The 26,798-nt window shown below is 34.6% G+C and overlaps 2 protein-coding genes and 1 long non-coding RNA gene across 7 annotated transcripts; 1 reads left to right on the top strand and 2 right to left on the bottom strand.

Moving 5' to 3' along the window:
• Nucleotides 1–765: 765 nt before the first annotated feature.
• On the bottom strand, nucleotides 766–5,104 carry LOC110785438 (protein NRT1/ PTR FAMILY 5.10). The gene is made up of 4 exons (XM_021989885.2): nucleotides 4,918–5,104; nucleotides 4,573–4,790; nucleotides 2,500–3,005; nucleotides 766–1,775 (listed from the first exon to the last, which is right to left on the bottom strand). The coding sequence occupies exons 1-4, from the start codon at nucleotides 5,102–5,104 to the stop codon at nucleotides 959–961; spliced, it is 1,728 nt and encodes a 575-aa protein (XP_021845577.1). The 3' UTR covers nucleotides 766–958.
• Nucleotides 5,029–16,333, bottom strand: LOC110785447 (patellin-2). 3 transcript variants are annotated; one of them, XM_056837672.1, is made up of 4 exons: nucleotides 16,161–16,333; nucleotides 14,136–14,786; nucleotides 8,932–9,061; nucleotides 5,029–5,165 (listed from the first exon to the last, which is right to left on the bottom strand). In XM_056837672.1, the coding sequence occupies exons 2-4, from the start codon at nucleotides 14,738–14,740 to the stop codon at nucleotides 5,124–5,126; spliced, it is 777 nt and encodes a 258-aa protein (XP_056693650.1). In that variant the 5' UTR covers nucleotides 14,741–14,786; nucleotides 16,161–16,333; the 3' UTR covers nucleotides 5,029–5,123. The 3 variants fall into 3 exon arrangements, with proteins under 3 accessions (XP_056693650.1, XP_021845584.1, XP_056693649.1); XM_021989892.2 differs by lacking the exon at nucleotides 5,029–5,165 and adding an exon at nucleotides 6,079–6,700 and having other exon boundaries at nucleotides 16,161–16,329; XM_056837671.1 differs by lacking the exons at nucleotides 5,029–5,165; nucleotides 16,161–16,333 and adding exons at nucleotides 6,079–6,700; nucleotides 15,308–15,451.
• A 7,055-nt stretch (nucleotides 16,334–23,388) lies between these two features.
• On the top strand, nucleotides 23,389–26,240 carry LOC110785432 (uncharacterized). Of its 3 annotated transcripts, XR_002532611.2 has the most exons (4): nucleotides 23,468–24,079; nucleotides 25,180–25,227; nucleotides 25,806–25,893; nucleotides 25,992–26,240. It is a non-coding gene; the product is annotated as an uncharacterized lncRNA (long non-coding RNA). The 3 variants fall into 3 exon arrangements; XR_008928449.1 differs by having other exon boundaries at nucleotides 23,466–24,079; nucleotides 25,029–25,893; XR_008928448.1 differs by having other exon boundaries at nucleotides 23,389–25,893.
• The last annotated feature ends 558 nt before the right edge of the window (nucleotides 26,241–26,798 follow it).

Here is a 26,798-nt window from a genome sequence, read left to right as displayed (position 1 = left end):
CAAGTATTCCGGAACGGATGGAGTAGTTCATACATAGCTCGAAATGAAGCTTAAAAATAGAGTATTTCACATAACTCGCTAATTGTACAAAGAATGTTGACATGATACAACCATCATCATTCATCAACCATCAACTTTTGTCACTAGATACAAAATTTGTTTCATTGGTTCACGTCGTTAGATGACTCCCTTTCACTTATCACCTGCATTACGCTGACATGTCTAACCTAGTTTTCTCTCCTAATAAAAAAATACAGTATAAAAGTTCAAGCATCAGCTTTTGCTTGGACCCAACACCCAAGTAATGCAATGTACTGTATAATTGTAGGTTTATAGAGTTATAGTCGTTGTAGGTAGATTGGTTAAGCACTGGAAATTGCTCCAATAAACAAATTTTATTTTTGTAAGTTAAAATTAATTCATACTCCTGGATTCGAAAGTACGACATCTATAATAGAAGTCAAAACTAACAAATACTTGTAAAAGTCAAAACTAACAAATACTTGTAAAATTCAACTCCGATTCAGCCTCGGACGACTCAAGTTATAACGGTTTTATAAATTATGTTCAATTCACCAACTAAAATAAGTTCAGAATACGACTTACTATTCCGTAAAATTTCGATGATTAACAAATCATACATAAACTTGTAGTGCAACTCTGCTCTTCAACCTAAAAACACTGGCATAAATGTTCAAAATCCTATTCAGGGGCCAGAAAATATTTCTCTAGAAACAGAAAATCCAGATATATTACTACTGGGTATTTGAGTTACTGCCTAAAAACATTATACTGAGAATTTTATACATTTTGGAAAGCAATTTAACCCTGTGTCTTTTTTCTTCCTTCAGGCCTCATCAGAAGCTCATAATAGATACAACAGGCTACATGATACAGTATGGAAGTGACTGTGTATCGAACATTGGATCTAATACCAAGCTTTTCTCCTATCATACTACTATATAGCAGATTTCCTATTATATATGTAAGACTTTGCAAAATACACAAAAAGAGTAATTTCTATGACACTAAGACCAGCAAGAAGGCAGTAAAAATAATCAAGATGACCTCTATTTAGGTTGTTTGAAAACCAACTGTCACGACCGTTGCTACCAGACGCTTTGTCGATGATGGAGACCATCAAACTGCTCAGAAGGCTTCCCACCCCAAACACACTCAAATACAGGGAAAGACCCACACTTCTCAGCTCCGTAGGAACTTGGTCATAGAAAAACTCCTGCAAACCAACCATGGTGAAAACGTCTGAAACACCAAACAGCGCGTACTGTGGGACCAACCACCATACACTCATTGGTACTGTTGCATTCGGCATATCAACCAGTCCGTGTTCTAATGCAGTTTCGAGACGTTTCTTCTCAACTATAGCTGCGATTATCATTGACATGGCGGAAATAAACATCCCGGTTCCAATTCTTTGTAGCATAGTTATTCCAGCAGGTTTCCCGGTACAATTCCTTGCTGTTGGAACTATGATGCGGTCGTAGATGGGAATAAAAAGGACAACGGAAAGGCTTATAAATGACTGCAATGAAGCAGGTGGGACTGTGAAACTAGACCCTAATGATCTATCCATGGTAAGCCCTTGTTTTGTGAAAAAAGTTGAGGATTGTGAAAAGACTATAGCATATACAATGCTGGTTGCCCATATAGGGAATAATCTCAGTACTGCCTTTGCCTCTTCGACCTCGCTCTTACTACAAGCTTTGCTGTCATCATCAGAACTACTAGTAGCAACCAAAGCTTTGTCCAAGAACCTGTTAAAAGAATGGAAACAAGAAAGTCTTTATAAACATAAATTTCTTGGCAAGGGTATGCTGGATTATGAACTAATTAAGTCAAAACGAAATTGCAATTGATATTAGAACCAACATTTAAGACAGAACGCTTGGTTGCTGATTTTGAAAGTAAATTAACAGGGACAGAGAAAAACTGAGGAGCTAACCATCACACACAAAAAGTGCCAACACATTCATTGCCCGACCAGAAATGAACACTATATCCGTTGCTATCTGAAATTTATTTGGGACAAACAATAGAGCTGATCAAGTATAGCCCCATCCGATATTAAAAAGAAATTAATGGTACGGACTGTGACGGTTTTCTGTAGTTGGCCCAGGCTGGATTGCATCATAGACCATTTCTTTTTGCCTTACACCCGTTTGTCCCGGTTCGATTTATTCAGGTTCAGGCAGTTTTTTTTGGTCCAAAGATGTGGTCCAGCCCAATGTCGAAGGCTGAAATGGGGAGTTTTGTTGACTACAGATTGCCCCATAATCAAAAAGTGCAAGCTCTCAACTCTCCTTCCTCAATGAAAAAAGGACATTAATTAAACCCCTTCCGCCATTTGTATCTGTACTCTACTATGTGTTACCACTTTAATAGTTGCTAGACTTGTTACGAAAACAAAGTTCTACATGAATAGACAGACTAAACATCTAGAGATAACAAGAGTGACAATAGCAAGAACTATATCTTTACCTGAATTGTTCAGAGCCAAGGAAAGGAAAGAATCCCTGAGCTTCCTCTTCGACATCAATTGTTGACTGTTTTATACGCCAATTCCTTGCAGCTGCGGCAAACACTCTTCCAATCCTCATAAATGCACTTCGTTCTTCACTTGTAACGACATGCCTATAGGTCCTACTCCCAAGGAAAAATATCACTAAAGCAGTTGTCATAATGATGCAAGGAATCCCAAATCCAAGGCCCCAACCAACATTATCCTGAATGTAGTTTAAGACGGATATTACTAGCAATGGACCAAGACACATGCCCATGTACCACCAATTGAAGAATGAACTTTTGGCTTTGCTTTCCTCGGGATCTTGTCCATCAAACTGGTCTGCTCCAAAAGCTTGGACACAAGGCTTATGACCAGATTGCCCAATGGCCACAAGATATAGAGAGAAAAATATTGAAATTGTTTGGTAAGAAAATGAATTGGTGGAAGGCAGCACAGCTGAAAGAGTTAACAAGCCTAGCCCCTTCAAATGAAAAACATAGGTTTAGATTCGAGTAATCTCACACTAGTATGAAATAAAGACACACCTTTTATGAAACGAGGAAGAAAATACAAGCAGGAAATGTTACAAGAAGAAAACCAGTTGCATTGCTGCAGCAGGGCGAGTGGAAAATATATAAGTCTCCAATAAGTCACTGTAAGTGCATTACTAATGTAATATCATCAGAAACTCTTTTCAACACCAAGAAGTGAATAATATACTTGTCTCATTCAATTAGTGTCATCAGAAGTTATTGAAGCAGGGATGACCAGAGGTACATAAAGGCAAAGCATGTTGTTGAGGGATATAACCGGTAGTGAACAGAAAGTCTAATGTATAACCGTAAAACAATGAAAGCTCAGATTAGGCCAAGCCATTCACTGACTCAGTCACTCAGAAAATGAGCTGAATAGATGGCCATCGAATATTAAACTACTTACATGTGCAAACCAGAACGAGTTTATATTCTATAAGCTTCTTAAAATGCACAGGCAATACCAACAAATTTGAAAGTCAACATTCAGAAGCTTTTCAATGATGTCTCTTATATTAAGTGGTACAGAAAACATTCCACTAAAATATCCTTTTCTCGACTCCTCAATGCAAAGTAGTAGGGCAGTGTATGATGTTCCAATCTACTCCGTGGGATATAACAGGTGATATTTACCGAGTATAACTGCTAAGAAGAAATGGGTTGGTGTTGGAAGTATGATAACAAGTACTCCGTATATCATAACTAAGCATCTCAGACAGAATCAGATGCCAGATGTCTGAAAGCGACACGTGTAACTGACCTCACTTGGTGAGAAAATAAAATATTTGGTTGGTTGGCGTTCCCTAGGGACGACATATGATGCAAAACCTATCTTTGTCTCATCTAACTCAAACGAATATATCAAGCACTAACAATCAGCTACATCACTACATTAACAACCATCATGGGTGTGAGCATTTCCTCAACTTCACTAATTTCTTGGACTTGTCATCCAAATTCAATAACCAAGGGCTTGAACTCTGAATTCAGAATCATCAAAAGGATCTACTACAAGTTGAAAGGTACCACTACCACAGAGTCCGCGGCATACCATTATATGAGGCTTTAGTTGCAAACTTAAAGAACCATTTCCTGAATATCCTACTTCAAAAGCCACAAAGTGGGCATCCCATTAACATAGTTTGGTGGGAAATTAATAAGACTGGCCATGATCATTCAAAACAAATTAAAGTAACTAAAAGACTTCTTTAGTCCTTTAGCCAAAAATAGTAGACACAATTAAAAAAATTAGTACCGAATCCAAAAAATAGAATCTTGCTAGTAATGACATCAACACCAATAAAAATCCACAGTCCAAACTTCTTATAAAATCCCTATAGTATTCATTTACAATCAGACATTCATATCAAAAAGTTGCTACAAATATCAACATCATTGCAAAACTAATCTAATTTATAATCATGATTATAATATTGCCTTAATTATCAGCTCCGAAAGTATTCCAAAAATAAAAATTCCAACAAAAATAAAAAGATAAGAATAAGAAAGACTAACCAAGATGTAAATGAAGGAAGACACAACAATGGTGCGATATCTACCCAGAAAAGAATCAGCAATAATCGCACCAATTACAGGGAAAAGAGACCCAAATCCACTCCAAGCGTTCACATTTGCTGCCGCAGTAGCTGTTGACTGCCCCAACGGTCCAGTTAAATAGCTGATCAAATTTGATGTTATCCCATAATATGCAATTCTCTCTGCAACTTCCACCCCTACCAACAACAATTTTAAAAAAACCATAAAAATTCTGTAAAATTGACGTTGAGGAAGGTGATAATTAATCAAAAGTAATAGATTTTGATGCAATTGGAAAGAATTTAGGTGGGGTGATTCACTGACCAATGATGAATGAAGCGGATCTCCAACGGCCATGTTTGGATCGAATTGCAGGGCTTCCTTTATAGTCGACAGCGCCATCAACGGTATCTTCTTCTTCAAGGTGTAGAAATGGAGTTTTAGCGTCTGATGCTGAAGAAGCTAGTGTAATGGCGGGCGCCATTTTCTCTCTCCTCTCCTCAGCCACCATTTGGGTGAACTGAATACTCTTATTCAGGCCCTCTAAATGTCAATATCTGTATTTGGTCCAACTGTCCAAGACTCCAAGTAATCCAACATTGACCACAAAAATTAACCGGACTAAAAATTAAATAAGTGCTCCATTTATAAGTCCGTAATCATTTGACTTTTAGACTTTGTAAAACAGACTCGTTCGAACTTTTGAACCTAAAACAAACTCGTATTCGATATATGAAAGTGAATTAATTCTATCAAAGTTTGAATTGTACACATTAATTTTATCATCTTTTAATCTGAATAAAACTTAACTTTGTCCCGCCCTATTTGGGGATCTAGAATTTTTTTAATTAGGATCCTTTAAATTTTAGAAAAGTTCGGGGAGAACAGAGAAGTCATGAAAGGTACTCAATTTTTTATGAACATCATAATAAAAACAATTGAAGGGTTTAAGAATTTCAGTACTTCACGTAATTAAATGGGCTTGATAAAAATAAAAAACACTATATCTCAGTCTTAAAGAAGACTTTCACTATTGCATATATTGCGTTTTTTATCACCTGATTTTCACTTTTCTGAACTTATTAGAATCTACCACAACTCAATGGGTTGCAAAAGTAATACTCCAAAAGCAATAAAAATACGATGAAGATAACACGCGTAAAATTGTATTACCATATCTTTGGTAGTTTGGTAGTTCATTTTCCTACTATTGTTTGTGATTTCTTGTTTTTTTGTTTAGTTTATAATGATTCGGTGTGGAAATCGTGATGATACACACCCAAACCAATTATGAGCCACATGTAAGGAAATATTACATGCTCGAGACTAGTCTTATTGCCGGACCAGATAGTGTTAGGCATTAGTTTAGCATAATACAATCAGAAAAACAAATTCCTAAATGACATTTGCAGCATTGTAGCAGTAAGCAGTAGTTGAAGCTGAAATGCCAAGTGGTTGTTAAAGCAAGAAAGAAATAAGAACAAATGAAAGTTTAAACAAATATATACACTAACCCTGACAAAGTGACACCACAATATCTCGAATAACACAAGTCTGTTTACAAAGAACCAAAACCTTTTTTTTTTTTTACGCATAGCACACCCGGTTCACCGGAGCTTAGCTCCGACTACATCCGGATCCGACCCGTGTCGCACACCTTGCTTATGGTGGGTGAGTCTCCCAACAAGAGTTTCTGCATACGGCGAGGCTCGAACCCGAGACCTCCCTTAAGCGACATCAAGCTGCTTACCACTTGAACCAAAACCTTTTTTAACCACAGAAAAATATGGGAGTACGAAGTAGCTCTAACAAAACAAAATGTAAAACCAAGACCTCACTACACACAAACACACAGGTATACCAACTTTTTGGTACAAAAACTTGCATTTTCTACTGTAATAGTAATACATCCATCTGCAGGGAGTGTAAAGCTCCTCAATATCTTCCCATCTTGAACTACAAAATCAGGTTTGTTTATACAATCATTATATATCTCCATCTTCTCGACCAAGTACACCGGGTAGTTAGGATTGACCGAATAAGAAAACTTCATGGAAAAAGTAATGTCCCATCCGACTACGACGGCACTTACATTCATGCGAGTCCCCTACAAAATTTATTATTTCCCATAAACATCAAAATTATAGCTCATATGCTAATCACTATAAAATAATTTCTTAAATATATATCACATACAGACGGTGGCGGACCTTTGAAGGGGCAGGAGTGGGCCTGGCCCCCCAAAGGTTTAACAATGTTTTTGCTCAATCGCTAACTGCTATACCCAGGTACAGCCAGCTCTGGCTGTACCCCCAAAAATGACGCGCTCATATTGGAATTGTTTGTTCATTCTTGTCGACTGTTTGTTCTTTTTTATTGTACTGTTTGTTCATTCTTATTGTACTGTTTGTTCTTTCTTGTTGTACTGTTTGTTCTTTCATGTTGTTTTTTAAATTTATCATCAAATTTTCATAATTGTTGTATTTTTTGTTCTTTCTTCTGGAATTTTATGTTCTTTTTTATATTGTTTGTTCTTTCTTGTTTATTTGTTTGTTTATAATAATCATATGGTTAATGTTCATAATTAAACTCTTCATTAATCTTTTATTCTTTCTTTTTGTATTGTTTGTTCTTTCTTGTTGTACTGTTTGTTCTTTCTTGTTGTTTTTTAAATTCATTCATCAAACTTATTGTTGTATCGTTTGTTCTTTCATGTTGGCTTTAAAATTCATCATAAAATTGTTCATAATTGTTGTATTGTTTGTTCTTTTTTCTGGAATTTTATGTTCTTTTTTATACTGTTTGTTCTTTTTTGTTGAATTATTTGTTCTTTCTTGTTTATTTGTTTGTTCATAATAATTATCTGCTTTATTGTTTGTTCTTTCTTGTTGTATTGTTTATTCTTTCAATTGGCTTTAAAATTCATCATAAAATTGTTCATAATTGTTGTATTGTTTGTTCTTTTTTCTGGAATTTTATGTTCTTTTTTATATTATTTGTTCTTTTTTGTTGAATTATTTGTTCTTTCTTGTTTATTTGTTTGTTCACAATAAATATATGGTTAATGATCATAATGAAATTGTTCACTTCATTGGTCTTTTATGTTTTTTCAAGCGCCTATATTGTTTATTTCCAAATAAATAAATAAATGTTCATTTCCAAAATAGTAAATGTTCATTCCAAATAAATAAATAAATGTTCATTTCCGAAATAGTAAATGTTCATTTCCGAAATAGTAAATGTTCATTTTTGTAGTTTATTTCCAAATAAATAAATAAATGTTCATTTCCAAAATAGTAAATGTTCATTCCAAATAAATAAATAAATGTTCATTTCCAAAATAGTAAATGTTCATTCCAAATAAATAAATAATTGTTCATTTCCGAAATAGTAAATGTTCATTTTTGTACCAATATATTAATGTTCATTTTAAACAACACAAAACGACATCGTTTTGGATGGGGGTACAGCCAGCTTTGACTGTACCCGGGTATAGCCAAAAATTTGCGGTTTTTGCTATACAGTCTATACAGCTTTGCCTTGCTTTAATTAACTAGCCCAATAAACATAAGCCCAATATAGTTAGTCTTTGACAACTTAGATTACAGAATACTGACTGTATAAGCCCTATATATATATATATATATTCCTTCGTTTCCCTAAAGACTGACTGACAGTTTCTAACTAAGTTGCACTTTCGAATAATACTAGACGGTTTTAGATACTCTAGAGTTCTAAAATAATTGTGTTTAATTTGTTTTTCTTTCTCTAGTTGAATAAACTTTCTTTTTTCCATGGTTGTGGATTTGTGGGCAATTAATTGTTGAAATCTCCAATTTTTTCTTTGTTTTGTACGAAGTAAACTAATCAAATCTGTTAAGCGGTGTGATTTTGCAAAGCACGGAGTAATTACTAAATCAATACTACCAATTGATTTAATACCCTCATTATTTTTTATTACAATTGTTTTACTTACCCCACTTATATCATATTTTAATAAGATCAACTCACCCTCTTTACATTGTGACAAAGTGCATGATTTCATAAAATACGGAGGGAGTAATAATTTTTTTACATTTGTTGAGTTGGAATTAATTAATGTTGGATGAATTATGTCATTGACCAAACTAAAATATACGGAGTAATTCATACACATATATTTTTGTTATTTTAAAAGTTTTATCAATGAATATTTTGGGGTAATTAATAAAAAAAATTTTTTTTAAAAAAAAAAAAACCTCTACTGGCTGGCATAAGAACATGTAAAGTTGCCCCCACAATAGCAAAAGTTCTGATCTGCCACAGGATATAAACATCTTAAATTATTAAACAACAAACCTGGAGGCCAAAGAAGTCGATTGTCTGCTTTGTTGCATTTTCAACATCAATATGCCCATCATACTTACGATCAGCAATTTCATCTTCAACACCGCCAAAAGCACGAGGAACAAGAGGCACGCTCAAAGACCTGATTACAAAACAAAATAAAATTGTTATGATTCCATGAAAGAGTGTATCATTCCAATATATATCATATCAAACTCAACCATTTTGATTTCGGAAAATTTTTAAACGTCTTTCCACCATCACTCCTCACAAAACAAAGGGAAGAAACAAACTAAGGCCTTAACAAGGCCAAGAAACAGACTAAGGAAAGTTTACACATATGTAAACCAATTCCTGAATTAAAAGGTGTTCCGCCATTGCTAATCCGAAACCCAGGAAACCCAGAAGTTCAAGATTTTCCGGATGGTAATATTCTATCACCAGAAGAATCTTTAACTGATTTGCAACATCAAACGAGAGAAAAGAAAGCTTACTGAGTGTCTGACAATCATGAAAAAAACCCAGAGCCGAATTCACGAAAATGAAGAAATTGGAGGTAATTCTAAGACCCACAATCTCTCATATGAGTTTGATGCTGTTGCAATTACTAGTAGCGACGCTGGTATGTTTGCGTGACATTGAGAAATCTATCCCAAAAGTGCAAATTAATCTAGAGTATTAGAAAAAGAAATTAATTTCTGGGAATCTTCTATTTACTGTTATGTTATTGGGGTAAATCCTCCTTTGCATATTATGGAAGGGTATTTCAATCGAATTTGTGGAAAATATGGAATTGATGAATTTGCCATTATAGGGAGGGGAATTTTCTTGGTCAGATTTAAAAGCATGGAGAGCAACAGCAAGGTTCTAAATAGGGTTTTCAGTTTTTTGAAGAAGCCTCTAATGGTTAAATCATGGAATCCTGACATTGATGTCCATAAGGAAGATGTCAAAACTGATCCTATATGGGTACAACTTCCTGGGCTCAATTTTCTGTATTGGGCTGAGAAGTGTATTTACAAAATTGCTGGCATTATTGGTAAACCTGTGAAAATGGACCGAGCTACAAAAAACAAGGACAAATTGCAATTTGCTAGAGTGCTTGTTGAGGTTAGCATGAACCAAGAGTTTCCTGACCAGGTTGTATATGTGAACACTGAGGGGGTAGAGGTTGCACAAAAAGTATCCTACGAGTGGAAACCAACAGTTTGTGAAGTTTGCAAAGGGATAGGCCATACTCCAGACAAATGTGCCACTAAGAAGAAGCAAAAGAAGATATGGGTGGTCAAAGCTCAAATTGCACGACCTAGCACTGATGGTTTCCAAGTGGATCAGAAAAGGAAGCAAGGCCCGAGTGTCAGATTGCCTATCGTATCTAGCAATTGTCAGCATATTGTTGAAGCTAGTAATCCTTATGAGGTGTTGCAAAGTTCTGACAGTGAGAACATGAATTCTGACCAAGAGGAGTATGAACCTGTGGTTGATTTGAATGAAGGTGGGGAAGGGGACCTCCTACCCTTCATGGATAATGTACTTTGTTGGAACTTGAGGGGGTTAAACAGTAGAAATAAGCAATGTGAGGTGAGGAATTTCTTGCTCTCGCATCAAGTAAGACTGTTTAGCCTCCTTGAGACATCGAGGCACATTCTATGGGTGCCTTGTACTTAAATTTGTGTCCAGGGTGGTGTATTACCACCAACAATGCCTGGCATGGGAATGGCAGAATCCTAATTGGTTGGCATCCTTCTGCATTTACATTGGATATTGTTAGATGTACTAGTCAACTTATTCATTGCAAGGTGGCTGCCGTTAATGGAAAACTAAGTTCCAATGCACTTTTGTGTATGGGTTGAATGAGAAAAAGGAGAGAGATGTTTTACGGGCTATGTAGCTTAGCTGATAAGGTACACGGTCCTTGGCTTCTTATGGGGGATTGTAATGTTGTTATGAACCTAGAGGAAAGAGTTGCTCAACCAGTGAGATTGAATGAGGTAAGACCGATGAGGGAAAGCATGGATTACTGTTCAGTTACCGACATAAAAGCTTCTGGGAATTATTTCACATGGAATAATAAGCAAGGTGATGGCAGGAGAGTGTTCTGTGTCAAATGATGCTTGGAAAGATCTTTTACCTACTGCTGAAGTGTCCTTCATGCCAGAGGGGGACTATGATCATAGTCCACCTCTTTTAAGAGTCTATCCCTTGAGTAGTGGGAAAAGACCTTTTAAATTTTTTAACATTGGTGTAAAACTCCACAATTCCTAGGAAAGGTTAAAAGAGTTTGGCAAGAGAATATTAGAGGTTGTGTAATGTTTTCAGTTGTCCAAAAACTGAAGAACTTGAAACCAGTCTTTAAATAAATGAATAAGGAAAGGGGTGACCTAGCAGTGATTGATACAAAAACCCATCAAGATATGTTGGAGCAACAACAACAGTTTCAGCTTGATAATCAAGAACTTGCTGATGTAGAAAACGAAAAGCGACGTGAGCATCACATTGCTCATGCTAATTATATTTCTTTTTTGAGACAGGATGGCAAAGTTGAGATGGGTGCAGGAGGGAGATGACAACACTCATTTCTTTCACCAGAGCATCAAAATCAGGAGATGTCAAACAGAATTAATGTTGTGCAAGATAGACATGGTTCTTGGGTCAATTCAGAGGTTGATGTAAGTCAAGCTTTTCTAAATTTCTATGATGAGATGTTGGGGTCATGTTTGAACAACATAAGCCACGTTGAAAACAGTATTTTGGCTCAAGAATCCATTCTTAATGCAGACCAACAAAATATACTCAATCTTCAGTTTTCTGAGGCTGAAATAAAAAGAACCCTCTTCTCCATACCCGGTGACCAAGCGCCAGGTATGGACGGGTACGGAAGCCAGTTCCTCAAGGATGCGTGGAAAGGGTGGGGCCCGATATTGTCAAAGTTGTTCATGATTTCTTTAGAAATGGCAAGCTGCTGACAGAAATCAATAACACCATTATCACGTTGGTGCCTAAGGTAAAAAGTCCGACATCTTTAGGTGATTATAGGCCAATTGTGTGCTGCACTGTTTTGCACAAGATAATAACTAAGTTGATCTGTGAAAGGCTCAAATTGGTACTCCCCGATATCATTTTTCCTTCCCAAAGTGCTTTTGTGGTAGGAAGGAATATTATGAATAATGTGCTCTTATGTCAGGATTTGGTAAAGGGGTACAAGAAGAAACAAGGTCAGAAAGGATGTTTGATGAAGATAGACATTAGGAAAGCTTATGACACCGTGGAATGGAGTTTGTAAAAGAAATGCTCTTGGGTCATTTTCCAGTCCATTTTGTCAAATGTTGTCATGAAATGCATCACTACCCCAAAGTTCTCTCTTATGATCAATGGCTCCCTAAAAGGATAGTTCTTACTAAGAGAGGCTTGAGACAAGGTGATCCTATGTCACCTCTACTTTTTGTCATTTGTATGGACTACCTAACTAGGATCTTGAAGTATGTTGGGAATCTGGAAGGGTTTAAGTTCCACCCGAGGTGTAATGACTTAAGGATCAACATCTTTGCTTTGCAGGTGATCTTTTAATCTTTTGCAAAGGTGAAGTAAAATCTGCTTACTTATTGCTCCAAGGTCTAGAACTTTTCTCCTCCACTTCTGGCCTTTATGCCAACAAATGCAAGTCTGAGATATACAATGTGGGTATGGATGCTGGAGAGGTTACAAGAATGGCTGATTCGACAGGTTTTAGCACCGGAGTGTTTCCTTTTAGGTACCTAGGGGTGCCTATTTGTACTCCAAAGCTCAGAGCAGCCGACTGTGAAAAGTTGGTTGAAAAAATGGTGTTTAAGATCAGGACCTGGAGTACAAGGAACCTCTCCTTTGCAAGGAGAGTTCAACTAATAAACTCTGTTCTGATTAGTGTTCACAGCTATTGGGCTCAGATTTTCCTTTTGCCAAAAGCTGATCTACAGAAAATCATTAGCATCTGCAGAAGTTTTCTCAGGAAAGGTGATGCAAATAATAACACACCTGGCTATGTAAGCTCTGATAGGGTCTGCACTTCCAAAAAGTATGGTGGTATTGGTGACTTGGTGTTAGAGATGTCATATTGTGGAATAAAGTTGCAGTAGGCAAGTTTGTATGAAATATTGGAGCCAAAAAAGATGATTTATGGGTTAGGTGGATACACTATGTCTACATTAAAGGTGGAAACTGATGGACCTATAATCCACTTGTAGGAGCTAGTTGGACAGTCAAATATTTGTGTAAAGTGAGAAATAAATTGCAATCAAAATGCAACAGTGGCATGAGACTCAGAAGTAGTCAATTCATAAGATCTACAAGAAAGTCAGTGATAACCATCAAGCTGATGAGGCACATTGGCGCCGATATGTTTGGAATAGTATTTCTCTCCCCAAACACAAATTTATCCTCTAGTTAGCTGTCCTTGGAAGGCTGCAAACTAAAGAAAAGTAAAAAAGACTGGGAATTAGACAGACAGAGGATTGTTTAATATGTGGGAATTCCAGTGAGTCTCACGGACATCTTTTCTTTGAGTGCAATCAGCACCATGAGTTGGTTGGATGTCAATTGTGGAATGAAAGGACTGCACCAGATGCTGAAATGGATCGGATGTCAATTGTGGAATGAAAGGACTGCACCAGATGCTGAAATGGAGATCAAATAGAATATGTTTCTTTCCATTCCTCGTGAGCACCCACAAATTGGATTGGATCGAGAAGAGTGCTCGGCCTAGAGCCTTGAGCATTGTACAAGGACGTGCACCTTTCGCCCTAATTAAAAAAAAGCGGTTGCTTAAATGCTGTTTTTTCCAAACAGAGCTGCCTCTGGCTTCGTACCATTATCAGATCTATTTTAACCAGTAGAGTCTTTCAGTGGCATGTTTCGGTCCTCTTCCCAAGGAATCGATGACAAGAAAGAAGGTGTTATACGCTGCCATTGCTGCTACTGTATATAAGATTTGGCAACCTAGGAAAAATAGCTATAGGAATTGTATAGTACCTAGTATAGTTGACATTAAACACATTGTAATGTGTAGAGTAGGAATGATAAGCAGGAGAGTGAATGTACAGGATAGGACCTAACTGATTCCCTATATATAGTCTCCAGCCAATCAAGAAAACGGAGCTCAAGTAATTACTTTCCAATAATAACTGTTTTCAATTAAAAAATAAATACTTGTATTAAATAATATAAAAAGTTGCCGAACTTACCTGAAGAGCACGAAATGTGCTAGAGAAGCCGGGGTCACGGTACTCCCCAACAAAAACCGTCCCAGTCCCAGTCCCAGATAGTTGCTGCCAACAAACAACTCTTCTCGGATGATTGGGAAATGGGATTTGACTTTTCGGTAAGCATTGATAATCTTGGGATTCGGGTTAGCAATTTTGACGATCAGGTAAATAGATGTCGTAGGAAGTAGTGTAATATCCCCGATCAGTGTTTCAAACCCCGCTATCCAAGGAATCTCAAAATCGTCCACCAAATCCCAGTTGGATAACTCAACATAACAGGACACTTGTGTAGTTTCTGGGTCTTGGCGATGTATCCAGCTAGTACAAAATCTACCAACAGCAGCAGCCCCAATACTATCATCAGATTTATCCAACCGCCACTTAATTGTATCTTGGATACGTTCAACTGCCCGGTTAAAACTCATACTTTCAGCAGATATGAAATTACCAACAGCTACATCTATTCTCGCCCTCTCGGTACTGGTAATGCCCCAGAGTTTAAGAGTGGGGGGGCCATGAGTAACCGCCATATAGGCGCACGCAACCCGGAGATGGTAATTATTTTCTTCGATCTGCTCTTCCATTATGACGTTATTTCTGAACTTATTAATTCAGAAAACAGCAGATCACCTGATAATGCAATTTTATCATCGTTAAAAACTAAATTCAGCAATTGAAATTTGTAATGATAAACTAAATTTCTATCATCGATAAATTCAGTAAAATTTGAGATTCAATACAAGGAATAAAATAATACAATTGTAAAGTTGAAGTACCCGCACGATTGAGATTCACTATTAATGTCTGATGGAATCAATAAATATAGAAATGCAAGTACTAAATGCAGTAAAAGAAAACCTAAATGCAGGATGGACCAAATACCCTATTTCTAAACTATTCGATCACCATTCTCTTATGGAAAAAAAAAATAATACCCGGCCATTTGCTCTCCCCTCCTTCCTCGGACTCTTTTTCACTAATACTCCCCATTGTTTAAGAACATTTTTTTTCCTCCTTGCTAAGATAAACTATTTATGTTAAATTTCAATTAAATGATCTCCTTTTGTTGCTTAATTATTGATTACCCTTACAACTACTTCCACTGCTATTTCTAACTCTTTAGAAGAACTTTGCTAATTCCGAAATTATACCTTCTGGCATGTTGGCCATAAGTTACGAAAACACTTTCCGGCGGTAAAGTATAGGTTCCGGAAAAAAAATCCGGCGCTATGGCATGTGTTCTGGACCATATCCTTCATTTTCTTCCACCTATCTTCCACTAACTTGACTCACCCTTTACTTTAAACCCTTATTTTTCTTCTCTTCCACAGCCCTGACTCAAGGTCACCATACTCTCTCACCTACTTTTTACATAAATCCTACATCAAATTCTCTCTCCTACACAATTAATAAATTTAACCATCCCTAGATTTTACTATTGACACACAATATCGATAATGGTAAAAAATTATTCATCTTTTATATTATTAATTGACATTATCGTTACTCCATTTGTCTCGTTTTTCTTCCCTATTTTAACAAAATTAGTTAAATGAAACAAGTAAAACGAGAAGAGTTTTTAAATACTATTATCAAGTAATGAGCATAAATTAAGTAACAATTAATTAATCAGAAAATTTAGGCAAAATAATTAACACTTTGACTAATCGCCAATAACAGATTTTGTATTCGGTTTTCCAAATCCAAAAATAATTAAAAGCATCTAATTCATCTTTGCACATTCCCCCACTAATCATTACCTCAAGGAAGCCAAATGAACAAGGGTTCACTGTTCACATGCATATGTGACCTCTGTCAAGTTATTGATCAACTTGACAACAAGCTTTAAAGTTAACGTTGTGTGTTTTTTGAGAGGTCAAGCACCACTTGACAGCAAGCACAAGTCAACAATGTATGTGAAATAATAGGGAAAATTCGAAATAAGAAAGAAAAGAGAAGCAGCGGGAGGAGAGAGAAAGAGAGAGAGAGATGGAGGAGAATTACCTCGTCACCTTGCCGGAGGAGGCGGTGTTGATGAAATTCGTCGTCTTGGAGCAGTGAAGCACTGAAGAGAAATGCAGTCGGTTTGTTTCTGGTTTTTGCTTTGTTGACACACTTGAGAGTTGAGAGTTGAGAGAGAAGGATTCAGGCCCAAGCACGTAGGTCCGGCACGAAGCCCACCTATGTCCACGTCTATCTTTAAGTGGCAATAAAAAATTTCTAATGCCTATTTGTTTTCTTTTGGATTTGTTATCCACGTATAAATCCAAAAAAAAAAAAACATTTGAATCCTCTAGATTTGGGTTTGAAGTTTGAACCCCACAAAATAGAATTTCATTCATTACCAATATTGCCCTTACTTTTATACTCCCTCCGTCCCGGAATACTCGCAACGATTCGACTGGACACGTTTGCCAATGTACAACTTTGACCACCAATATCTTTAACTACATATTATAAAAACTTATAAAATATTAATATTTTGAAAATATATATTAAGATGAAGCCAACAATATATTATATATTAACATTTGTTTTCATACACTTGAAATAAAATAGGGTCAAAGTGAATTATGTGAATAGTGCAAAAAGTCAAACCGTTTCAAGTATTCCGGGACAGAGGGAGTAATCAATCTATCTATCTATACTATCTATATTTATCTATGTATTTTTTTTATATATATATAAAGGTAAGGAGAAAAAACTTAGGAACCCCTTCGCACGAGGGTAATTCCTAAGTAATCACTGTTTACAATAGTTTCTAAATTCGGGCGTTTATCTATGTATTATACTAAACTATATTATATCCCGTACACGCACAAATATTTTAAAATTATTATTTAACCATATTTTTAATAAAAATTTATCCTCCTAAAACAAATACGTAGTACATAATTAATAAATTTTGAGCATACTCATTATTTAATCGTCTAATATGAAAATTTCGTCATATACTACATATTACGTACTTCATACTCCGTATTTTATATGCTTATTGTGTTAATTTAATTAAAATATTGAATATACTATATTTTACATTATTGATAAACAGATTTGACTAAAATAATTCCAAAATAATTTTAAGCAAACTATTATTATGTGGTATCTATTATTGTCATATTCTACAATCCAATATTTTAGGAAATAGGATTTTTGCCAGGAAAAAATTACACCAGAAAGTGACATTTGTCATTCCTAATGTATATTTTAGTATAAAGTAATAGAAGAGAAAAAATCAATGTGGAGCTGACAAAATGATTGACCTCCTTTTTTAAAAATAATAATTAAAATATTTTTTTCTCCAACTCCTCTACTTCTCAAACCTTTAAAATACTCACTATTGGAGTATTATGCTTAAGAATAGTGTTATGAGCATGGTGTAAAAATTGGCCCGAGTTAACTCGTATCGCTCGAGTTAACTAGGTTTTGGAGGCTGGCGATACGAGATATCCCGAGTTGTCAAGGTGTTTTTAAAAACGGTGATATCTCGGTCGGTTCAACCGATCCGAACGAATTTTGTCCGCATTAAACGTTATTAGCCTCACATCTAATCGGTTTTCAGCCGAATTCCCCAGGTTTTCGGCAAAAAGAAAAGGAAAAAGGAAAGAAATGGAGAAACTCCACTGAAATAGAGTAGAGAACTCCATTTTCAGAGCTAAAACAAGAGAGAAGAGAGAAGCTAGACAAAAGTAATCATTTAATTATGTCACGTGTACGATTTAAGGGAGGGGGACTAGGGTAGGTAGTGAGTGAGGCTGACATGGGGCTTCTTTTTCCAATTCCTACGCGACAACCGCGACACGGTCCGCGACTAACGCATCATTTCCGTTACCGAGACTCCGCGACCGATCCCGCGATAGTGACCGATACCGCATTTTTTATCTATGGTTATGAGTCACAAAATGGTGAAATTCACTATTACTGAGAATTTTATTTTTCATTCCTTCCCTTTAAATGTTCTATGTTGCTTGTTCAAACAACCTAGGTTCAAGCCTTGGTAATTACATATTTTTCCAATTTATTTTCTTTGTTTCACTTTCTCCTTTCCTGATTTAATTTTACGGACTAATTTCAATATCTTGGGGGGCCGCGCGCGGTCCAACAACTAGTTATTAAAAAGCCGAAACCCATTCTTAGTTTCGCGTCATTTTTTTCCCACTTTACCCTTATTGGGTTTTTTATCTACGATATTGCCATGTTAACTTACGTACAATCATTAATTGTCTCTCTTTTTTTTTTCTAACGTTGAACATGAACACTTGTCCGCTCTCGTGTCTTCCTATCTCATACTCCCTCCGTTCCTAAATAAGTGTCACATTTCCATTTTTGGCGTTCCCTTATAAGTGTCACATTTCTATTTTTGAACATGTACTTTTCCCACTTTTCCATACACTTTTCACACTTTTTCATACACTTTTCCCACTTTTTTATAAATCATAATTACTTTTACTTACACATTCTACACTTTTCCGCTTTTCAATCCCCAAATACAATTTTATTTGTACTTTATTCAATTAAACAATTATCTACTTTATCCTTTCCCCCAAAAAAACATTCCCAATCATTAACTCTTACACACTTTACAATTTTATTAATTACCGTGTCCGAGCCCAAATGTGACACTTATTAAGAACGGAGGGAGTATCATTCTACCACCCAAATTGTTTTTCTGATGCAACTTGATAATCGAACATCCTGGAGATTTCTTCTCAAGAAGTGGATGCTATAGCGATCATCTAATTCCCTTTTTAAGCTTGCGCATCTCGTTCCAAATCCGGAACATCTCATCTAAAATCTGCAAATTTGGTGAATTTCTTAAAATAAGTAATCTAGGGTTTCGACAATCTCTGGTTTCTGATAATTACGGCATATTGAGTTTCTAGGTAAATCCTCATACCATAAAATGAATTTATTGTATTACATTTAGTTCAATTTCATCAAATTTATCTGAATTTTAGATCTTTGGTGCAAATTTATTTGTGAGATGGTTCATAAACGGTCAAGTGATAGGGAAACAAATGGGATTTTGTTGAAGTGATTAGTACGGAGTAGTTTTAATTTTTCACAATTAAATCTCGATTTCGGTTAATTTTTCGTCCTATTTCATTCGTTTTCCCCTAACTTCTATATATATTACTAAAAGAGAGGAAATCAATGTGGTGATGACAAATATCGCTCAATTATTAACCTCTATTTTAATATAAATATTTAAGTTTAAAAAATTAAAATAAAATAATATCTTTGATTTTATTACTGAGAATACGATTATACACTAATTAAATTTAGCAAAAAGATATTGTAAAATCATTTCCATATTAAAAACTGTAAATCTGTAATAAGGATGTGGTGTGTTATTCTCTAATACTACTTCGTATTACACTATGTGACGATTAGATCGACTAGATTATTTATTTTATATAGTATTCTTGTTGCATGAAAAAGGTAAAATGACTTGAAATTACATCTATGTTTTGTTGCTTGCTTAATGCTAATAAGAAACTCTATGTTCTTAATTGTCAAAATCGAGAAATAAATTTTGTGTATCACGACGTACCCCTCCGATCTAAATTAATACGACATTGTTGTAGAAAGTTTCACATGTATTAAGATTTAAGAAATTGATCATTTGCCTTGAATCCATTGACGTTGAAAAGTCAAATTTTGTATTGTAATTATTTTTTACATAGGCTAACTAAACATATTACGGAAAATTAGAAAAGCAATTTAAATATGTTGATGCTTCAGTTGCGAGATAGGTCTCGATCCACCAGATTCCACTCCACCTTGAGCTAATATTGTAAATTATTGACGATAGCCTTTATATTGGTAACTTGAACTTTAATGCGGTATAAATGGTGTATTTTTGTGCTGGAATTATAAATGATTTATATGCTGGTAAAATATGATATTTATAACGACTTACACTTAGATCCTTTACATAGTAAAATAAACATCGCTTTCAAACTATCCCACCACCTAGCTAACCTCTAACTCAAATGTTTCTTTTATCATATTAACTAGATTATATCCCGTACACACACGGATATTATAAAATTATTATTTTACCATATTTTTTTACTCCATATAAATGTTTCTACTGTTAAAGCTAATGTATAATTAATAAAATTTTAACATACTTATTTAATCATCTAATATGAAATTTTCGTCCTACTACGTTTACATATTTTATATGCTTAATATGCTACTTTTCGTTATTGATATACATATTTGACTAAAATATTTCCAAAATAATTTTGAACATATTATTATGATGTGGGATTTATTATTGTCATATTCTGTAATCCAATATATTTTCCATACATAAATCATTTATAAAAAATGATAGAAAATAAACAAAAGTAAAGTAGATACGTTTTAGGAAATACTAAGTTTTTTGCGGGAAAAAATTACACCAGGAAATGACATGTATCATTAATTTTTGGTGTCTGTTTTGATATAAAGTAATAGATTCGATAATATAGACGGAAACCATTAGTACGTTGGTAAAGTTTCGAAGGGGTGACACCTAAAACTAAAATCAAATTACGTCTACGCCATTTGCCTCTATAACTCTATGTATGGAAATGCTCGATAATAGAAGGAAACTATTCTTTTACTGTAGTTTATAATGATCACCGTATGCATGCTCGCCATATACTTGTGCCCATGATCAATTGTGCACAACGTACACCCTTATTGACTTAAGGTGTATTCAATTCAGCTTAAAAAAATAATTTTAAGGTCTAATAAATTCAGATAAGTATAAAAAATATTTCAATCAGGTTTTATGACGTCAATACGTTTCAATCAGGTGCTATAAGTTCAATCGGGTTCCATAATTTAATATATTGATCTATATACTATACTAAAAGAGAGGAAATCAATGTGGTAATGACAAATGTCACTCTATGATTCACCTTCCTTTTAATATAAATAATTAAACTTAAAAAATAAAAATAAAATAATATCTTTGACTTTATACTAATTATACGAATTACATACAAATTAAAATTTAGTAAAAAGATATTGTAAAAATAATTTTCATATTAAAATACTCTATGTGCCCTAACAATAATATGGAATACAATACCATGCTAAATTTTTAACGCCTTATATTTGATGCTCAATATCTCAAGCCTAATATCTTAGACTGTCTAACATAATATTATTTTAGTATATTTTATTTATATGATGTAACTCTGGGCTTTAAGTTCAAGAAGAGAAGACGACGTATTTTATGTGTAATTTATTAAATTTATAACATGATACTTGATTATTGAGAGAAAGTTATATTTCCTAAGTTCTAGATTTAAAATTTTCTTCCTTGCTATAAATCTCAAACTTGAAAATTGTAATGACTTTATTCAATAAATTAAGAAAGAAAATTTATTTTTTACTTCATTTTAGGAGCTGACTTCTATAATAGACATAATTATAGATTTATAGTTATTTAAAAAATTCCTAGCCCATTGTAAAATGTTTTATATGCAAGACAAGATTCTTAACATGCATATAGTCATATATACTAAAAAAATAGTTTTTCAGTATGATTCAAGATCTGATTAATTATTTCATACTTAGAACAATGTATTGTTACAAACTTTCTTTTACGTGTTTTTTTTATATAGATCATATTAGTATACAAAAATCCTTAATTTTAATGAAAACTTAATTAACTAAACAAAGATCTAAATACACAAGGATACTGAAAAATAGTACTCCATAATAAGTTGGTGGAATCAAGATAATTTTTTTTACGTACCATGGTAAGAAGAGTATAGGTAGGGGTTACACACAGTCACACACCAAGTAAAAGATTGTAATATCACTTACAAATAAATTTTCTTGCAAAATTATAGTTTTAATATATAAATCATTACATCACCTTGGTGATGGGAGAAGTTTGGATTTTGTATTGCGTTAACGACGAAAGATAAATATAGATGATTGGTGTTGGCGGACGAGTATAAGAATAACATATGTCCACCTTGATGATGGGGAGGATTTGGATTTTTTGGACTTCGGAACACTCTCCCCATCTTAAACTGTAAAGTCACGTTAAAAACATTCAATCAATATTATGAATAATAATAAATCAAATTTATAATAAATTTATTATAATATATTCAAATGTTAGATGAATGGTAAGGTGAATTATGACCAAATTTACCGGTATCATATTGTCAATAACTCAATGAGACATGTTTTTTGAGAGACCAACTCCCCCTCCCTCCGCCCCAAGTGGGCGAGGATGGGGAAAGTGGTGGTGACGAAGATAAAATTATTCGATGTTTCCACCGCGGTTGACAGGATGATTATGACGGGTTTTAGATAGGACATGTCTGTCATCGTTTATCATTCATCTAATCGTACGAATATATCAACATCCGCTTTTCACTACTACCACATATTATAATATTTTGTTTATTTACATGATTACTCTAATCAGACAAACGAATTATCGAATACTCTAGAATAGAGTTTTATACTTTAAAACTCTCCTGTGAAAAATGGGGTCTAGAGCTAGGTCAATTTGAGGTGGGTGTGATGGAGCGGTGATAAGTTCTATCAGGCGGGGAGTGGGATGAGAATGAGTAACGTATCTGTTGTGGTGGCTTGGGATGAAGATGATTTTGGGCAAATACAGGTGAATGGACCATCCTCCATACCATCCTAGCTGAATAAAGTACATATATGAGAGTAGGTGTAAGCTTAAGTGATCGAATAATGATGTAGATGGTGGAATTATGTGGGTATGGCTATCAAAGTAAATGAATGATGTGAATAAGTTTATGTTTGACACGAGGGATGAAAGGGGAAGAAATTAAAATAAATTTATTTATGTACTCTTATTTCCGATGGAGCCAAAGATTCATTGTTCTTTTGGCTGTGGGATGTAATGAACTAAATCAAAATGGCTCTTAAAACCTCTTCGCTTCTTTTCCATGAAGTAGAAGATGGTCATTCGGTTGTCATCCCATTATCTCTTTTGGGTCAATTGTAAACAACCTTTATGCAATTGCAGGGGTAAGATTGCGTACGTCCACCCTCCCTTACCCCGCTTCTTGTGGGAGTCTCTTTGAGGCAATGGGGTAATGATAATGAATGGGGGGCAGTAACGTAACAGAATTATTATCTATACTATTAAAAGGCATTTATGAAAACGTATATGTGCCACGTATGTCTCCTCCTTATTACACCACGTCATCACTAATATATATTACTAGAAAAATGACCTATAGCAACGCCAAATAAGACAACAGTTTTCACACCGTTGCAATATATAGTCTATAGAAACACTATTTCGAGTGTGAAGATAGCTTCATCCGGGTTTAATAAAAGCGTTGCCATAATTGAGAAAAGGCAACGGTTATATCTTTTTTTTATAGTTTTCTTAGCTACTGCAACACTTTCTACCCTATGAACATGATATTTTTCTTTTCTTTGGAATTTCCCTTAACCTAAAATCCCCTCATCTTTTCATTAATTATCTAATTCGATTTTTCACATTCTGTCACTAGCCCACCAAAACCCCTCAATCTCATCCAAAATTTCCCTCATATCTAAATTCTTCCCTTAACAAACTTAATTATTTTTTCCCCTTTAATTTCATATCTTAAAAATCTGAATTAAATTAGGGTTTCAATTTTGGTAATCAATCTCTCTCACTTTCTATCTCCTCCAATGCCGTCAATGGTGAACAATTCAGTCCCACTTTCATCATCATCCCCGTTAACGGTGTGGGCAACAACTTTTAGGGTTAATCAGTGATCGCGGTCGTGCAAAGCTTCAGAAGTCGCGCAACCTTGAGTAGTTCTGCAAGTTGTCATCGCCGGAAGCCAAAGCGGCGACAAGTCGATTGTTCTCAAAGCTCTCGTGGCCTGCGGTATCTCACCACGAGGGTGCAGATTAAGAGGAGCGGGGTGAGTTCTTGTATATTTATCGAAAAAATTTATGATTTTAATGATATTCATAAGGAAATTCAGGTGATTGTGATTGATATTGCGTTTTTGTTATATTTATGAAATTTAGGTATTTCTTCGTGAGAAAAAAAGAAGATTTGATTTTTTATTTATAAGTGTTTATGGAAAATTATTATTAATTCATGGATACCTTGACAACTTTGATGTTAGAATAGTCGTATGAGTTGTAATGGATATTTAAATTAGAGGAAAATGAGTTGAATATAATGTTTGAAAATGATGATCTCCTTGCTTTTGAGTTAGTGTTTTCGTGGTTTTTAGGGCTCTTCCTTTATTTGTGTTGTCATGGAATTATTATAGGAACATGGAGGTCAAATTTCTAACACTATATCTACTTTTTACTAAATTTACATGCGAAGCAGAGCCCTCGGTAGAGTTTCCCACCACCATTTGTGACCTCACAATATAATGTTTGTAGATGCTAATCATCATAGAAATTATATACAATATATAATCTTACACTATATTGTGTTCTTCTGATTTTTGTTAATCAGAGAAGAAGTCATGCTTTTTAATTATAAAGAAACACATCCCAATTTCAAAGAGTCTTAGGATTCCTTAAGAAAACATGGGTGAACTCATAAGCAATTATTTTGGTAAGACAATGACAGAGTATTCATCCTTGCCTGTGGGGCTTATTTCAGTATAGTATAGTTGTTACCCTTTTTCTTTCTTTTTTATTGAGACCTTACTTGTTGCCTGCTGATTTTTTCTGATTACACAAGCACAAATCCATGACCAGGCTTGCCTATAGAAACATATATTAGAATTTTTTTCTAAATGCACAGTTGACCCATATAACACTCAAAGTGTTAGGGGAGGTATAAAAGGATATCAAATACCTTTTACTATATATGTTTTCATGTTGTAAATCTATATGGTCAACCAGGTCTAGACCTCAATGGAGAAGGATATTGCCTTGGACATTACCAAGGAATTGAACAACAGGGTAGAACAATTCTTTGTATATTTTTAGCTTTCACAATTCTAAGCAGCTGAATGAAATGCTGGACAATCTAATGTTTACTTTATTGCTTCAGTAGTACAAATATTAACCACAATGAGGACTATGGAGGCTCCTGCATGAGGTAAAGCCACTTCGTATTTTTTTATAACTAAGCTACAAGTGTGGAATCATTTCGTGTACAACTTATCTAAGAGAATGTATTACATTTTGTGTTGATAGACAAATTAAAAAGCTAATTAAATGCTTGATTAGGGAAATGAGAAGGATATTCTTGAAAATGAAAATTCAGGTGAGAGTTTTCTATTAGTATTATGCTGCTCTGTTTTGAATATTTGATACGAGTTATGTCACATTCTGTTTCTCAAAAAATTAGGTTGCTTTTACATTAGCTTTTCTTGTTCTCTAATGAGTAAAATAACTCTTGGCTATTTAAAAAGACGGGACAAGTGAACCATGAAATAAAGAGAACATTTGCGTTGAAGAACCTACTTAGATAATTATTAGTTTAATTTCGTTATTTGGGAGTTGCTATTCATGATTTAGAAGAGTTGTCTGAATTCCAACTCCAACTACATGAATATCATAATGCAGTCGCCACTTCTTATGGTTGTTTGTAAAAGTTGTTAAACCCTTGCGCTTTAATTAATGATTCATCTTCTATCTTGTAATATAAAGTAATTAACCACCATTTTCTTGCAGGCTCATACTTGATAGTTCTTTTTGTTATACCAGGCTTCTATTCAAAGGATGATAATTATCATGACATGAGCTCATCGTTATTGATTAGGTACAGTGACGTAGAAGGCTCGTATTCATCTCTTTGCTTTCCCTCTATTGGTTATACATTTTCTTACTATCTCTTTAATAAATTATGTTCGTTTGCAGGATAATACATATGTTCAAATTTCAAGTATTACAAGCTTCATGGATAAGTGAAGATCTATTGGATTTTTTCATATAATATTAGATAGGTCTTAGAAGATATAGTTTACCGGGCCATGGCCTTGGAATATTTATTTTAGTGGATGTAACATTAGAAATAATATTTTCTCTGCTAAGATGGTTGTAAATCATGGAATGAATAGTGTGTTTATGGGTTAAAGTTAATTTGGAATGCGCTATAAGTTTTCTGGAGATTATTCGTTGTGATAATCATATTATATGAATTTTCAGCATATTTTTTTTACACTTATTTGGTAAATATACTCAATTGAAATGGTTGTCTTAGACCCAGTTGAAAGTGCTGCTATAGACAAAAAGAAAGTGAAGCTAAAAATTGTTGCTTAAAATGGGTGAAAACTGTTGCTTTAAATGGGTGGAAATTGTTACTGTAATTCCGTAAATATATAAGTGTTACCTTAAGGTATTGAATAACCGTTGTCATAAGTCGAAAAGTGTTGCCTCAGTAAACCGTTGCCATAGTTATTTTTGGCAACAGTTTACCAAAACCGTTGCCATATAGTTTTAGCAACGCCCCTATTGGTAACGGTTTTTAAACTGTTGCTATAGGCCAATTACAACAGTTATTGGACCTATAGTAACACTTTATTGTTGTTGCCATAAGTCTTTTTTCTAGTAGAGGCATCATGGCATGTTATTGACAACCAAAAAAATCATGTAGCAAGGATCGAACATCAAACCTCATGGATTAAAGTTTCACTTCCTACCATCTTAACTAGCTATAATTTATGT

This window comes from Spinacia oleracea, chromosome 2, assembly GCF_020520425.1.
Source record: "Spinacia oleracea cultivar Varoflay chromosome 2, BTI_SOV_V1, whole genome shotgun sequence".
Classification (NCBI taxonomy): Eukaryota; Viridiplantae; Streptophyta; class Magnoliopsida; order Caryophyllales; family Amaranthaceae; genus Spinacia; species Spinacia oleracea.
Note: the sequence above shows the minus strand (reverse complement) of the source record. Positions and strands in the feature narration are given on the sequence as shown.

What these genes read in the sequence shown, in the direction of transcription:
- LOC110785438 (XM_021989885.2), bottom strand. Translation starts at nt 5,104, where the DNA reads ATGGTGGCTGAGGAGAGGAGAGAGAAAATGGCGCCCGCCATTACACTA. An exon ending in ATCCGCTTCATTCATCATTG is followed by an intron (nt 4,791 to 4,917) that starts GTCAGTGAATCA and finishes TGTTGTTGGTAG; the next exon opens with GGGTGGAAGTTGCAGAGAGA. An exon ending in CTTCCTTCATTTACATCTTG is followed by an intron (nt 3,006 to 4,572) that starts GTTAGTCTTTCT and finishes TTTCATTTGAAG; the next exon opens with GGGCTAGGCTTGTTAACTCT.
- LOC110785447 (XM_021989892.2), bottom strand. Translation starts at nt 14,740, where the DNA reads ATGGAAGAGCAGATCGAAGAAAATAATTACCATCTCCGGGTTGCGTGC. An exon ending in GCACATTTCGTGCTCTTCAG is followed by an intron (nt 9,062 to 14,135) that starts GTAAGTTCGGCA and finishes TTTTGTAATCAG; the next exon opens with GTCTTTGAGCGTGCCTCTTG. An exon ending in TCGACTTCTTTGGCCTCCAG is followed by an intron (nt 6,701 to 8,931) that starts GTTTGTTGTTTA and finishes TAAATTTTGTAG; the next exon opens with GGGACTCGCATGAATGTAAG.